Here is a 12,663-nt window from a genome sequence, read left to right as displayed (position 1 = left end):
TCATAAAAGCCACATTTTTTGTACTTAAAATAGGGAAATATTAGATGAAAGGGGGTTCCCATTGACACAAGCAGATGGCGTACATGTTAATTACACATGACGTGTATTTCCTCCCTAGAGAATTGCCTGTGACACGTACGTCGTGTGTATTTCCTTGCCAAGTGCGACGCTGACACGCAGGGGTGCACACATAAGGACTCCCTGTTGGTTTGTCTGCTGACCGGGTGTAGCCAGCAGGAATACCTAGTATGCCCCTGGCCTGGATGTACCCCCGGGGGCTGTTCTAGCCAGGGGTATATTCCTGCCTGTTACAACTTACAAGTGATTCCAAATATACCGTATTTTGTGTGTTGAACCATTACATACTGGATACCCGTATGCCATTTTACTCAATCTAAATCATTACAGTATCTTATCATTAATTATGTAAATAGAGTCGCCATTTGTAATGATAATTATTATTTTCCATTAACGCTCTCCTATACCAAAATTGCATTTGCCACAAGTGAGAAACTCCCAGTTTTTTTAGAAAGCAAGTATAAAACATCTGGTAAATTACTCACTTGGTCAATGAAGAGGATGATTGGATTTCATCAATTTGCTTAATACAGCTCTTTATAATGTTAAGTAGTGCCTGAGAAGGTAGATTACTAATAGATGCTGTGTTCCACCTAGCGGATGCAAGTACACTAGAATTACTAGTAGTGTCCAAAAGAGACCCCTAGCAGGTACAGTCAGTACAACAGGCTCTATTTTTAGCTTGAAATCCTAACCGAAGGCCCCAAATATATCTCCTAACCCTAAAGGAACCTCAGAGTCTTCTATGCATTATGCACATTGGTAAGTGTGTCACTGTACTACTCAATCATTCTTTGGATGATAGATATGCTGGCTGCTTTCCAAACAAATGTTGGATGAAATGTGTCAAGGATTCAGTATTAAAACAGATTGACCTGTTATGGTACAAGTAGAGCAAAAATAGAACAAAAACACACTGCAGTAGAGTAGGAATTATGCAACTCACTATCTGTGTGCAATGGTTATAGTATGCTGTTGTTTTTTTGCCACTAAGGTGTTTGCATGGTTTTCTGCAGAAATAAACTTAAAAGGCTTTGCCTCTTTCAATTTTTGCAATGAATATTTTATGTTGGAACCTCAGACATTTGTACTGTGTCATGTTAGTCATAAATAAAAACATGAAGGGTCTGTTGATATTGTGATATTTATTTTTCTTGAATTTGCCTACCAGTAATGAAGTAGTAGAGACGTCAGACATACATGTATAGCATTACAGAGAGCTTTACCTTTTAAGGTTTATAAATGTATGTCAAATAAGCCTTGCAATTCAGCCATCATGGCTGCCAGGAGGCTTGTCATCGCTCCTATGTGTTTGCTTGCTTGCTTGATAATGAACCAGTCTACACTACAGATTCTGAATGGAATTCAACCACATTTTAAGGTGCTAGAAGCAGATCTACATTGTATTAACAGTTTGGGAAAATTCAGCAGCCTGATTTATAAATACTGTTTACTTCTTATAAGATTTGTGGCATTGGAGAAAATCAAGAGTTTGCAATATCTTCGAGTTCACTGTTGAAACAATAGAACTTCTGAAACACATTGGAAATGACCAGGAGAACGGTCTTAAAACAAATGTTGCAAATATTTTGAGATTTACAGTATTTTATGCCTAGTATGGGAATAGTTCAATTATGGGGAATGTAAATTAGTCTCATTAACGCTATTATTGTCAGAATGATTTTTAGTCTTAAACTAGCCACAAGGCTTATTTTTTTGAGTTAAAGTTTTGGTTCCAACTCATACTGTACAGAGCTACAACCAGTCAGAAGTAGAGAGATTTTAATGAAGGTACATTCCTATCAATACGATGTATATTTAGTATGTCACGCTCTATTCTTCATGAAACAAAATGACAATTAAATGATAATGTACAATTTGGTATCAATACACAGTCCATAATATTACATTACATGACATTGTATATTAGATATCGTCTTTAACAATCTTTTATGAAAGTTGACATCCTTACTGTCATTGCCTTGTATGCATTTGTCACTATTTAGCAGTTGACAATCCTCAATAATCACTTGACCTGATTTAGACTGGAATTTTACTGATTGTTAGTCATATTCTCTTTACTTCGTTCCATGCTGATCAGTAAAGCCCTTTTACGGGGATTGCAATTTTGCATGCCTTTTTTAGAAGATGTAATATTATTTCCCAATGAAGACATAATCAGAATGTTCTAATTCAGTATAATTTGTAATCAAACAGCTCTAATTCAATGCTGAGTACAGTCAGTGGATGGCTGAATGCCTTTAGGATGTTTATAAATCTACCGAAGTGTGTAATTGTGTGCCAATAATTTGAGTCCTTTGAGCATTTTAATTCCCCCATGCAGACCCACATTGATCCCCCGTGACAAGAGCTGTTTGCCTAAATCTCATATCCGGTACTGGTACAGAGGTTTATGGGTACAGATCAGGACCTTATAGTTCCTGAACAATTTGGCAAAGTCACCTGTGGCCTGCAGTGATGAAAGAAACATCAATATACTTTGGTCTTCAGGTATCTTATGCAGAGAACCAAATTGATGCTTTTGAAAGGATCTCAAATCAAAGATGGTGTTGATTTCAAAATATATGTGTTTTAATTTATTTCCAGTGTTAAATTTCCATCTTAGTAGTAGAAATAACACATTTGTAGAAACATCAATATGTTAATTCAGGTACAGTACTGGTACATTTAATGTTTTGGTATTTAGACCTGTACAATGTATGCAGGACTCCCTCTGACCATAGAATGCAGGAATATCAGGCTTTTGTTGCTATGAACACAAGCATACATGTGTAACTTGAAATACCCAGATACAGGGTATGGAGCCTGTCCTCTTGAAGCAAATGTTAATGTGTCCATTGGCATTTTGTGAATATGTCTATTGTGAAGATTCACTGACCTATTATGTACAAGTCTCATGTATCATCTTATTCTGCAACCCAATTTTTATTCAAGATAAAATAACCTAATAATGATAGTATCGCCTCAAAATAGTCTGTGATTTATTACAAGAATTTGTAATTGACCATAATATAAAAGCCACATCAATGGCAGGTTAGATTTAGATCAATAAAGACCTGCACATCTCTCATTATGTTATCCTTATAGTGAAAATATATAAATATTTTTATTATTATGATAATTTGACAATAGAACAAGGACATCATGTAACATATTTGATATTAAACCACAGGTGCCCTACACATTGCTTCAATAGTGACCTTTTTTATGTTTGCACATCATTAAAATCCTGTTTCTGTATAACGATGACTCACAGGTTTATATCACTGCTGAATCATATACCATGTATCTTCTAAAGGGGCTCTATATAACAAACTACTCAACATATTTGGTACCATGTTTGGAATTACCCCCTGTCAAGCATGGCCCCAATACTGTAAGCCCATGTGGGATGCAAGTGGAGAATGAATAAATTATGATAATAGCTTCAAATGAACCAATGGGTGGTGAGGTTAGGAGAATGTTATTTCAGCTAGTGTGTCCCAGGTCTATGTTACCTTCTGGTGCCCAGGAGTGGGAGGTACCTAAGGTTTCCTGCGGCGCCAGCTAAGGACGTCCATCCTTTTTTCTTGTGTCATCGTGTAAGTAGAACTTCATTACAAATGTCTGAATTTAGTGTTGCCTGAAATCATATTTATGATAGCTATAAGATGTGTTGTCGGTGGTTCAGTTTTTTAGCTCAATATTAGATCGTTGGCTGACCATTAGTATGAAATCTTCCATGTCCAAGCCCATTTGGTTGCGTGAATGCTTGAGGTACACTGTTATGTATTGTGTACCAGTGAACATCATGCATGGCTGAAATGGCCTCCATTGGAACATGGACTGTTGTTATGTTACATCACAAATGCAGACATGCCTATACTGCACTGGATATTTCTTACTCACTGCTCCAAGGCATCCTGCATTTTTCAACTGTGTAATGGTAGAGAGGTACAAAAAGGGTTTGTTGGTTGTGTTAGATATAAATATGATTGTGGCTTCTAAATTTGATATTATCTTAAAAGGAGGTGTATATAGTCGGTCGATAACTGCTGTATCATTAGCCCAGTGGGCATTAAAGCATCAAAGGTGAAGGTAGTAATTACCTGCAGCATTTATTAAGGTTCATGAATATTTAGTCAGCATATAAATAGCCTATGTTGACATTTAAGGAATAATTGGTGTCACCCTCTATTCAATTTAGACAGAAGAATATAATAATGATTATTTGACCATTTCAAAAATCTTCCTGGAATAACATCTGTACATATTATAACAGTAATATATTTATTTATGTTGTACTGACCACCCTATACATGTAGGTTTCTATAGTCTATTATGTTGTGTGAATAGCCCCATCAGGTTTGTAGGTCACAGAAAGATGAATGTTTCTCACAACCTGTTATTTAGTAGTACAGTCCATTTAGACCCTGAGGAGGGGAACAAAATATCAGCCACTCAGGTAAATTTCTTCCAGGTTTTGTCACAAGATTTCATAATTTATTGTGTTTTTCTATCATGTTGGCATTCTAGGAGCTCCAAGGTTTATGTATTCATTATTTCAGTACTCCTGAATTGTCCTTGGTATCTTAAAGCCTGGGGTTGAATTCCCCAGGATTTTTTAAATTTTTTTTTTAAATTTCACTGCCAATCGATCTCAGTCAAAGCTGCTTGGTATCTAATACAAAAAATTATGATTTCTATTTATATTATATTATTGTTTTGCGTTGAAGGTTTACACACTAATGTAGTGCTTGCATGCCACACATTTATGTTACTGCCTTGTGTAAAAAGGGCAAAAGATCTATCCAGATTTGCTTTGTGCCATTTAACCTGCTCTAACCACCCTAATCACTGGATCAGCAAACCCATGGGCAGTATGTACTTATTACAAATTCAACAGCTGGCCAACAGCCATGCCATGTGCTCTGTCTTGTAAAGCCATGGTATTGGGGACACCATCATTAGGGCTGATCCAATCACTGATCATCCTACATTAGATATGCCCTCATTGTGCCAAGTTGTTCTTGTTGCTATAGATTTATGTCCCCATTTTGCTTCCCTATAGGTAGATGTGTTTTTTCCTAACATTTCTTATTTCCATGAAAGCTGGTATATTATGTTGAAACACAGTTATACTGGATTTACAGATACAGATAGATGTCTTGACTCCATCCTCATTCTTGCAACCCTTCCTTAAAGGCTGCTGTCAGGGCAAGCAGTCTTGATGAATGATTGGATTTGCATGTGTCCAAAAAAAGTGCAGGGGTATTTCTACTGGGCTGCAATTAAATGGACATTTTACCACATTTTAGTCTACAACTAGGCTAGGATCATTGTAGATATCAGATATCTTTTGCCTTTGTAGACTGTATTCAGCATCAGGGATAGTGTATTTCCCTGTGTGGGTGGTGTTCAGCACCAAGGACAGGTACATTTGCTTGTGTGTGTGTGAATGGTGTTCTGCACCAGTTACAGGTTTGTGTGAATATGTGTGTGGATACACCAGGGACAGTTATGTCCACCCGTGTGCGTGGATGGTGTTCAGCACCAAGGACAGGTTTGTATGTGTATGAATGGTGTTCAGCACCAAGGGCAGATGTTTTCTTGTGTGTGTGAATGATGTACAGCACTGGGGACAGGTTTGTACAGTGTGTATGGATGGTGTTCAGCACCAAGGACAGGTTTGTATGTGTATGAATGGTGTTCAGCACCAAGGACAGATGTTTTCTTGTGTGTGTGAATGATGTACAGCACTGGGGACAGGTTTGTACAGTGTGTATGGATGGTGTTCAGCACCAAGGACAGGTTTGTATGTGTGTGGATGGTGTTCAGCACCAAGGACAGGTTTGTATGTGTATGAATGGTGTTCAGCACCAAGGACAGATGTTTTCTTGTGTGTGTGAATGATGTACAGCACCGGGGACAGGTTTGTACAGTGTATATGGATGGTGTTCAGCACCAAGGACAGGTTTGTATGTGTGTGGATGGTGTTCAGCACCAAGGACAGGTTCACACAGATTTTTGTACAAAAAGTGATCTCTCCAGAGAAGAAAAACTATTTATTTTTGCTTATCATATCTATGTTACAGAAAATGAGATTGACGATCTCGAGATGCAGGTGATGCGATATAAACCAGAGGGCATTGACGAGCTCGTACGGAACACCAAGTTCACCAAGAAAGAGCTCCAGATCATGTACAGGGGCTTCAAACAGGTGAGACACTGCACAGTCTGTAACACTCCGGTTTGTCTAAGGCCACACCTCTTTGATTTCTTAGATTTGCTACTTTCTGCTTTCAAGAATCACTAAAAATATTTTCCTGAATTCCCCCATGTGTTTGTGCTACATTACAAGTTCAAAAGTTCAAAGTTTGAAATACTAACCATCCTGGTATGTTGACTTTGTGTCACCTGTTGTAGAATTTAGGTCCATCACAGGATGCCTGTTCCTGTTTTATTTGATTTTTCCTGCCTGCTCCACATTTTCCTGCAAAATACAAGAACCATTTAGAAAATGAATTGGTGTGGTCTAATGCGCAAGGTTATGCACTAGGTAATGTGGTGACTATCACTGTTACACATTAATCACATATTGATCAATACCTTTGTGAATGTATTAATGTGACAACCTTTCTGGCTCTGCCATATTCATCTGATAAGCACACACCAATTTATTGCAAACTGCCACATTTGCTGATATGCTATGGGGGCCAAAATTACAATGCTAGATATGCACTAATTGGCCCAATTCAATTCAAGTTACCTACTGTACCTACAGGTCGACTGGATTTGTAGATGTCTATGTCTTTATAGGTCTGGATAAAGTATATTTAATTTAGTAGTCATGGCAAAATACAAGAAGCATAAACAACAGTTTTATTAATGTAATAGTATTTTGCAAATTCACTATTACTTGTTTATGCAATTTATGAATATGTTGAATATTTTTTCAGCACTGTGTATGATGATAGAATGAAATGAGTTTCTGGTGGGTAACACATTCGGTTGTCTGCAAATGATTTTGATTTCTGCATGACTGTATGTACTTACCACGTCACTTTAGAGCCTAACTCACAGGACACAGAGGGGTTTGCACCAGCTGGCTCATGAAGATCTCTACAGCTGCTGTAAATGCACTGCTTTATTTCTCTTTCATTTTTCATTTTCATTTTTATTTATTTACCCAGGGTAAACATGTCGCCGCAAGGGCGTTTTTCAATGTTCCCTGCGGACATATACATTAATTTTTACAAAATATACTTATTAGCTTAAAATAACAAACAGGAAAACAAAGGTACAATTAGCTTAATTGCAAAAATAACATATTGGTAAAGTGCTTAAAAATCATACGGTAAACTAATCACTTATATGAAACAAGCGAATAAAATGCAACAAATGAAATAAATAAAGAAGGTAATGGAAATTTGCATATCAATGTTACAAAACAAAAGTAACGGTTACTATGTTGCGAGAACATTCTGGTTATACAAACGCTTAAACGAGGCGACGGAAGCAGCTGTTTTCAATGTAGATGGGAGAGCGTTCCAAAGAGCTGCACCAGTACTGGACAAGGATTTCTTTTTGTATTGTAGATGAGCCTTTGGCAGTTTCTTCCTCTGCTCCATTGGAATCTTTAACATTACTCCTAATCTTCTCAAATGTCATCAACTTTACAAGCGTAACAGTAAGAAAAGACAAACAACAAACAACAAACATATGACCTCAATTTTTATTAATATCAATTTTGTTGGAAAAAACATATCCTATGAAAGTAAAAAAAAAACTATAATTTTACACAATGTTTAAAGTGAATATTCATAAAAAAAGACGTAAGAAATTTTTTTTTAGAAAATTCCTATCTTTTTTCCTAAACTTGTACTGACACAAGGGCTGCTATTGTTCACTTTTCCAGGAGTGTCCCACAGGCCTGGTAAATGAGGACACTTTTAAGAGCATATATTCCGAGTTCTTTCCCCAAGGAGGTAAGTACGTTGGCCTTACGTCTTTAAGGATGTCCGCAAGAAGTTCTTATTTTGAACCTTTGGCTTCTTGCAGGAGTGTCCCACAGGCCTGGTTAATGAGGATGCTTTCAAGGAGATTTATGCACAGTTCTTCCCACAAGGAGGTCAGTGGGGTATATGTAGGGTACACATTTCAGTTGTTTCTATGACTCCTGAGTTATCATCACTACTTTATGTTATCATATTATTTGAGTTTATATGATTTGTTAACTTTATGGATAAGCATTTTTTGTTCGTATCATATCATATCATATCATTTTATTGATTTGTCAAGTCTAGCTCCCTTGGAAATCAGTTATCATATCTGAAGAGACTACCCTTAAAATCCAGGAATGAAAAAATAATCAAAACACATCAAGAGTGTGTTTGTGCTGATCTGGTGTTCATCCAATCTACCTACAGTCTACTCCTCTAGAGCTCTGATCTCTTCCCTGAAAAATAGTCTCAGGCTGGCATTTAACCTTCTCCCTGCTGCCTAACTGCCTAACCGGTAGAGAACTGGCAGCCAAATGGCTACTAGTACTTCAGTGCAACATTAACTAATGTTTGAATATCTCTCAGAAGCAGTGTAACTACAGGAATGTTTGATCCCTGTTATACATGTGATAGGTCTGTAAGTTATTGATTCTGGGCTATTTCGAGCTTACATTCAGAGAATTATTTTTAAAATGATTTAAGGAAAGTAAATTATACTATGTAGACTAAGTCCGAAACTGTTAGGTACACCTCAATCCAAAACAGAAAATGTCATAAGAACACATGTAGTGTGTGAAATCTGAAAATAAATATTTGAATTGATTTCAATGAAAGGAATTGTCTGATCTCTTCACAGACTCGTCAGCATATGCGCACTATGTCTTCAATGTCTTTGATGCAGACCATAATGGCACCATCAGTTTTGAGGTGAGCACTATATAATTATACTTACTACTTTTATGTAAGTATCTTTAAATCTTTTGGAACACCTCAAGATTTTAAAAAATCTAAGACTTGTTTTAAAAAAAAAGACATCAGAAAATGTCAAGATATTTGGAAAAAATTTTTTCAACAAAGTGAGATGACTCTGGAGTTACAGAAAATGGGAGATGTAAGTAAGTAAGCCTAGGTGATGACTGGTGTGCCCTGATGTCCAGATGGGCCTCTCATAAAGTAATCCGGCTCAAAGTTTAGCTGATTAATCATGTTTGAATGTTGTGTAACTTTATAAGAGGCAAGTCAACTGTGTTCCTGAAATCTGGTTGTCAAAATGTATGTTCTGTCCCAAAGTGTTATATGAGGTGTTGATATATCGTGCATCCACTGAATGTGCTTTTTTTCTCTAATTTCAGGAATTTGTCATTGGTTTGTCTGTTTTGTCACGAGGCTCACTCAATGAAAAGTTGATGTGGGCATTCAAGCTGTATGACATCAATGGTGATGGGTACATCACGAAGGAGGTAAGAGTTTGGAACAACAACTTTGCACAGGGAGTAGAAAATATCTAGCCTGACTACATCACACTTCTAGCAGTCCATCCACAGGCCAGGCCACTAGATACCTGAATGACCAACACCTCTAAATCAGGAGAATTGGGAACATCTTGATCCTGTTGATTTATGCATAATTGTGGGAATCAGACTGAGACCTGTCTGTTACCAAAGTCTTTGAGGCTGTAGTGACTGGTTGCCATAGTGACAGAGAAACCCTGAGCTCCTATTGGTATTTCTGGAAATGGGAATGGTACTCTTGAGTGAGAGGTGTATGGCCACAAGGTCACGGGGATATCAGGCCCAGTAAGCTCTGGCACTGAGAGATTGTGAGATCAGTTTCTGTTTGGTATAAATCACCAAAAAAGGACAATGCACCTGTAACCAGTTTAAATATTGGTGATGACATCTAAATAATGCTAATACATATTAATATGTTCCAATAATGTCATCCAGAATGTGTACTATTTAAGAACCCTCTGCTTCTAGATTTCATGTTTCATTAACTTTTCCCCTTTTTTTGCTCTACAGGAGATGTTAGACATAGTCAAAGCAATATATGACATGATGGGCAAGTATGCTGACCCACCCATAAGTGAAAATGCACCAGGGGATCATGTGGAAAGAGTATTCCAGGTAGACAGACATACCGACAATACTCTTTTCTCAGTGTCTCACAACAAAGAGGGGTCTGGAACGAGAGGGTTCAATGCTGTCTACTCAACAGAAACCTGAGGGCTATTCCATTATACACCCTTTCCACTGGAGGCTCTGACCAATGAGTGACTGAAGATTTGGCAGATCAATAAATGAATTCCATAAATAAAGAACCAAATCTAATCTTTGTATATCTTGTTTTCTGATAAATCATGATACTAGATAATATTCCAATTATGAAATTAAGGGTACACAAATCCAATTTTGGTTGCTGTACAGTCGCTTGGCAATTGCTGTCTGGTGGAAAGAGGGCCTACATTGTAACAAACCTTTTTTTTCATTCCTTTGTTTTCTTGGTTGATTAATACTTTTCTTTTAATCTGTTACAAAATGTTTTCAGTATTCTCCTTAGTAATACTAAGATAACATTCACTTTTTTGTCCTTCCAATCATTTAACTACTGCAAGCTTGTGCCAAAAGCAGGTACCACTTTCAATTAAGAAACCAGCTATGCTCAACTTCTCTCATTTGAATGTCTTTGAAATCATTTTCACAATGATGGAATAGCCTAGACTACATTCTCATTATGTTTCACAATGTTAAAGATAACATCTGCTGAGGCTAGCATTTCCTCCAACCTTAAGCATGCAGCTTCCTACTCCATGCCTCCAAGTTAGTACCCATCCAGATTCCATCCAGATACAAATGTACTGGACTGCTTTTTCTGCCAACCCTAAAATCAATATCCATGTTCTCATGCATGCTAAAGGTTGGAGTCATACATGTGACTGTTAATGTGAATGTACCAGGTTTGCATATTCCTGAGACAGCAAGTTCTCTCTCTGCCAACCTTCTTTATCTGGTTGTAAGACTCATTTATGTGTGTGTAATGCACCTGCCAATGGCCGCCTGAAGGGAAAGTGCACGGGGTGGTCCAAAACCAATTTTACAAGAATTTTTCAAAACTATATATGTATTGATTGATTTATCCAAAAGTACCCAAAGAACATTATGATCATCATACTGTTAACTGTCATAACCTTTATTTATGTCACAGTGTCATGGTATTTGTGGCCCTTCAATATAAAAAGACAATAGTAGCTCAAATCATTTTAAGCCGATCACACTTGAATTTAGAAGCACAGTGAAAATCAGGAGTTTGCTCAATCTTCGTGTTTGCAGTCCTAACAATTGTATTGTCCCAGTGGAGGACAGAAGTTTGATCATAGTTTGTGTTGAGAAATCAATGTTTAAAATGAAACAAAAATTGAAGAATTTATAGCATTTATAGCATTAATATATAGAATGTATAGTGTAATCTATCCATGTAGAGAGAACAACAGTACTGCAGAATTTCTTTTGAATTGGTTAACCCTAGACACCCACTGTTTCATCCTATGAGGGTCTGCATACCTTTTTTCATGACGTGTGGCGAGCTGTTTTAATTCACCCTTAATCGTAGCTGACCCACTCAATGTTAAGTGTTGCCAGTAAATTATTTGTGAAACGCAGTTGTTTGCTTAAGTCTAGACGTTATTTGTTCAAAATGCACCATTAAGCATTGCCAGGTCCCCCATGCAGACCCTCTCCCACCCTTGCACAGCTGACTGCCAGGGTTGGCTGGGTCCAGTACAGGCTGGCAATCAGTCCTGGCCCATGGACACTGAAACCTGCTGGCAAAAATCTATAAGTGTGTGCAGATTCAGATTTTATTTTCAACTGACTGCAGGTACATGTATAAAATCAATATGGTGTCATTGATTGTTGATGTCCACACTCAAATTCAGGTTCATGCTTAATGAAACATATTAGAATGTCAACATAAAGGTGAAACAAAACAACTTTGAACAACACGTACTATAATATTGCAATCAGAGTTATTGTTGTAAGAAGCTGTCACGTTTTCTGAGATGCAGAAATGTACCAATAACTGACAGCACGACTTCTAGAGAAATCATAATTTTTGAATATGATTACCACTTCTTTTTGAAATAGAATTATTAGAGTAGGAGAACGGCCATATACAATATTCATTTCTTGTTACCCCGGTATTGTTTATCTATGTCAGCAGGGGAAACATTCGCCTACTACCATTTTCCAATGTATCCAGGGTGAAAAACCCCAGATATGTTATCAATATCAAATGATACCATAGGATATATGGAATAACCACAATTCAACCAACTCATAAGTTGGTACTTAACTAAACTAAAGTAACTTAATACGAATAATATGCTTGAAAGTCTCCCAAAGATTGAATGGCACAACGACCATGACATTCTAAGAACAAACAAACAAAGAAACAAAAGCTTGAAATGGAGTCATGTAGAGCTGGAGAAAGACTGGTAAGAGTATGTCATACACATTAAAAGTTGGAAAAAAATCATCTAATGTTTTGTATGATGCTTGTGATCTGCTTTACTTGTGTTGGTTTT

The 12,663-nt window shown here is 37.1% G+C and overlaps 1 protein-coding gene across 5 annotated transcripts in view; it reads left to right on the top strand.

Annotated features, from left to right (window-relative positions):
- LOC109478597 (Kv channel-interacting protein 4-like) overlaps positions 1-12,663 on the top strand; it is a 40,199-nt gene that overhangs the window by 24,449 nt on the left and 3,087 nt on the right. For 4 of the 5 annotated variants that reach the window (XM_019780263.1, XM_019780262.1, XM_019780264.1 and 1 more), the window contains 5 exons: positions 6,174-6,298; positions 8,140-8,209; positions 8,938-9,008; positions 9,434-9,541; positions 10,103-10,207. In XM_019780263.1, the coding sequence (XP_019635822.1) occupies positions 6,174-6,298; positions 8,140-8,209; positions 8,938-9,008; positions 9,434-9,541; positions 10,103-10,207 (479 nt within the window). Of the gene's footprint in view, positions 1-767; positions 841-6,173; positions 6,299-8,139; positions 8,210-8,937; positions 9,009-9,433; positions 9,542-10,102; positions 10,208-12,663 lie in introns of those variants that run through there. The other variant, XM_019780267.1, reaches the window with a different exon arrangement.

This window comes from Branchiostoma belcheri, unplaced genomic scaffold (genome assembly GCF_001625305.1).
Source record: "Branchiostoma belcheri isolate BF01 breed outbred unplaced genomic scaffold, Haploidv18h27 scaffold44, whole genome shotgun sequence".
Classification (NCBI taxonomy): domain Eukaryota; kingdom Metazoa; phylum Chordata; class Leptocardii; order Amphioxiformes; family Branchiostomatidae; genus Branchiostoma; species Branchiostoma belcheri.
This window is presented reverse-complemented; position numbering and strand designations above follow the sequence as displayed.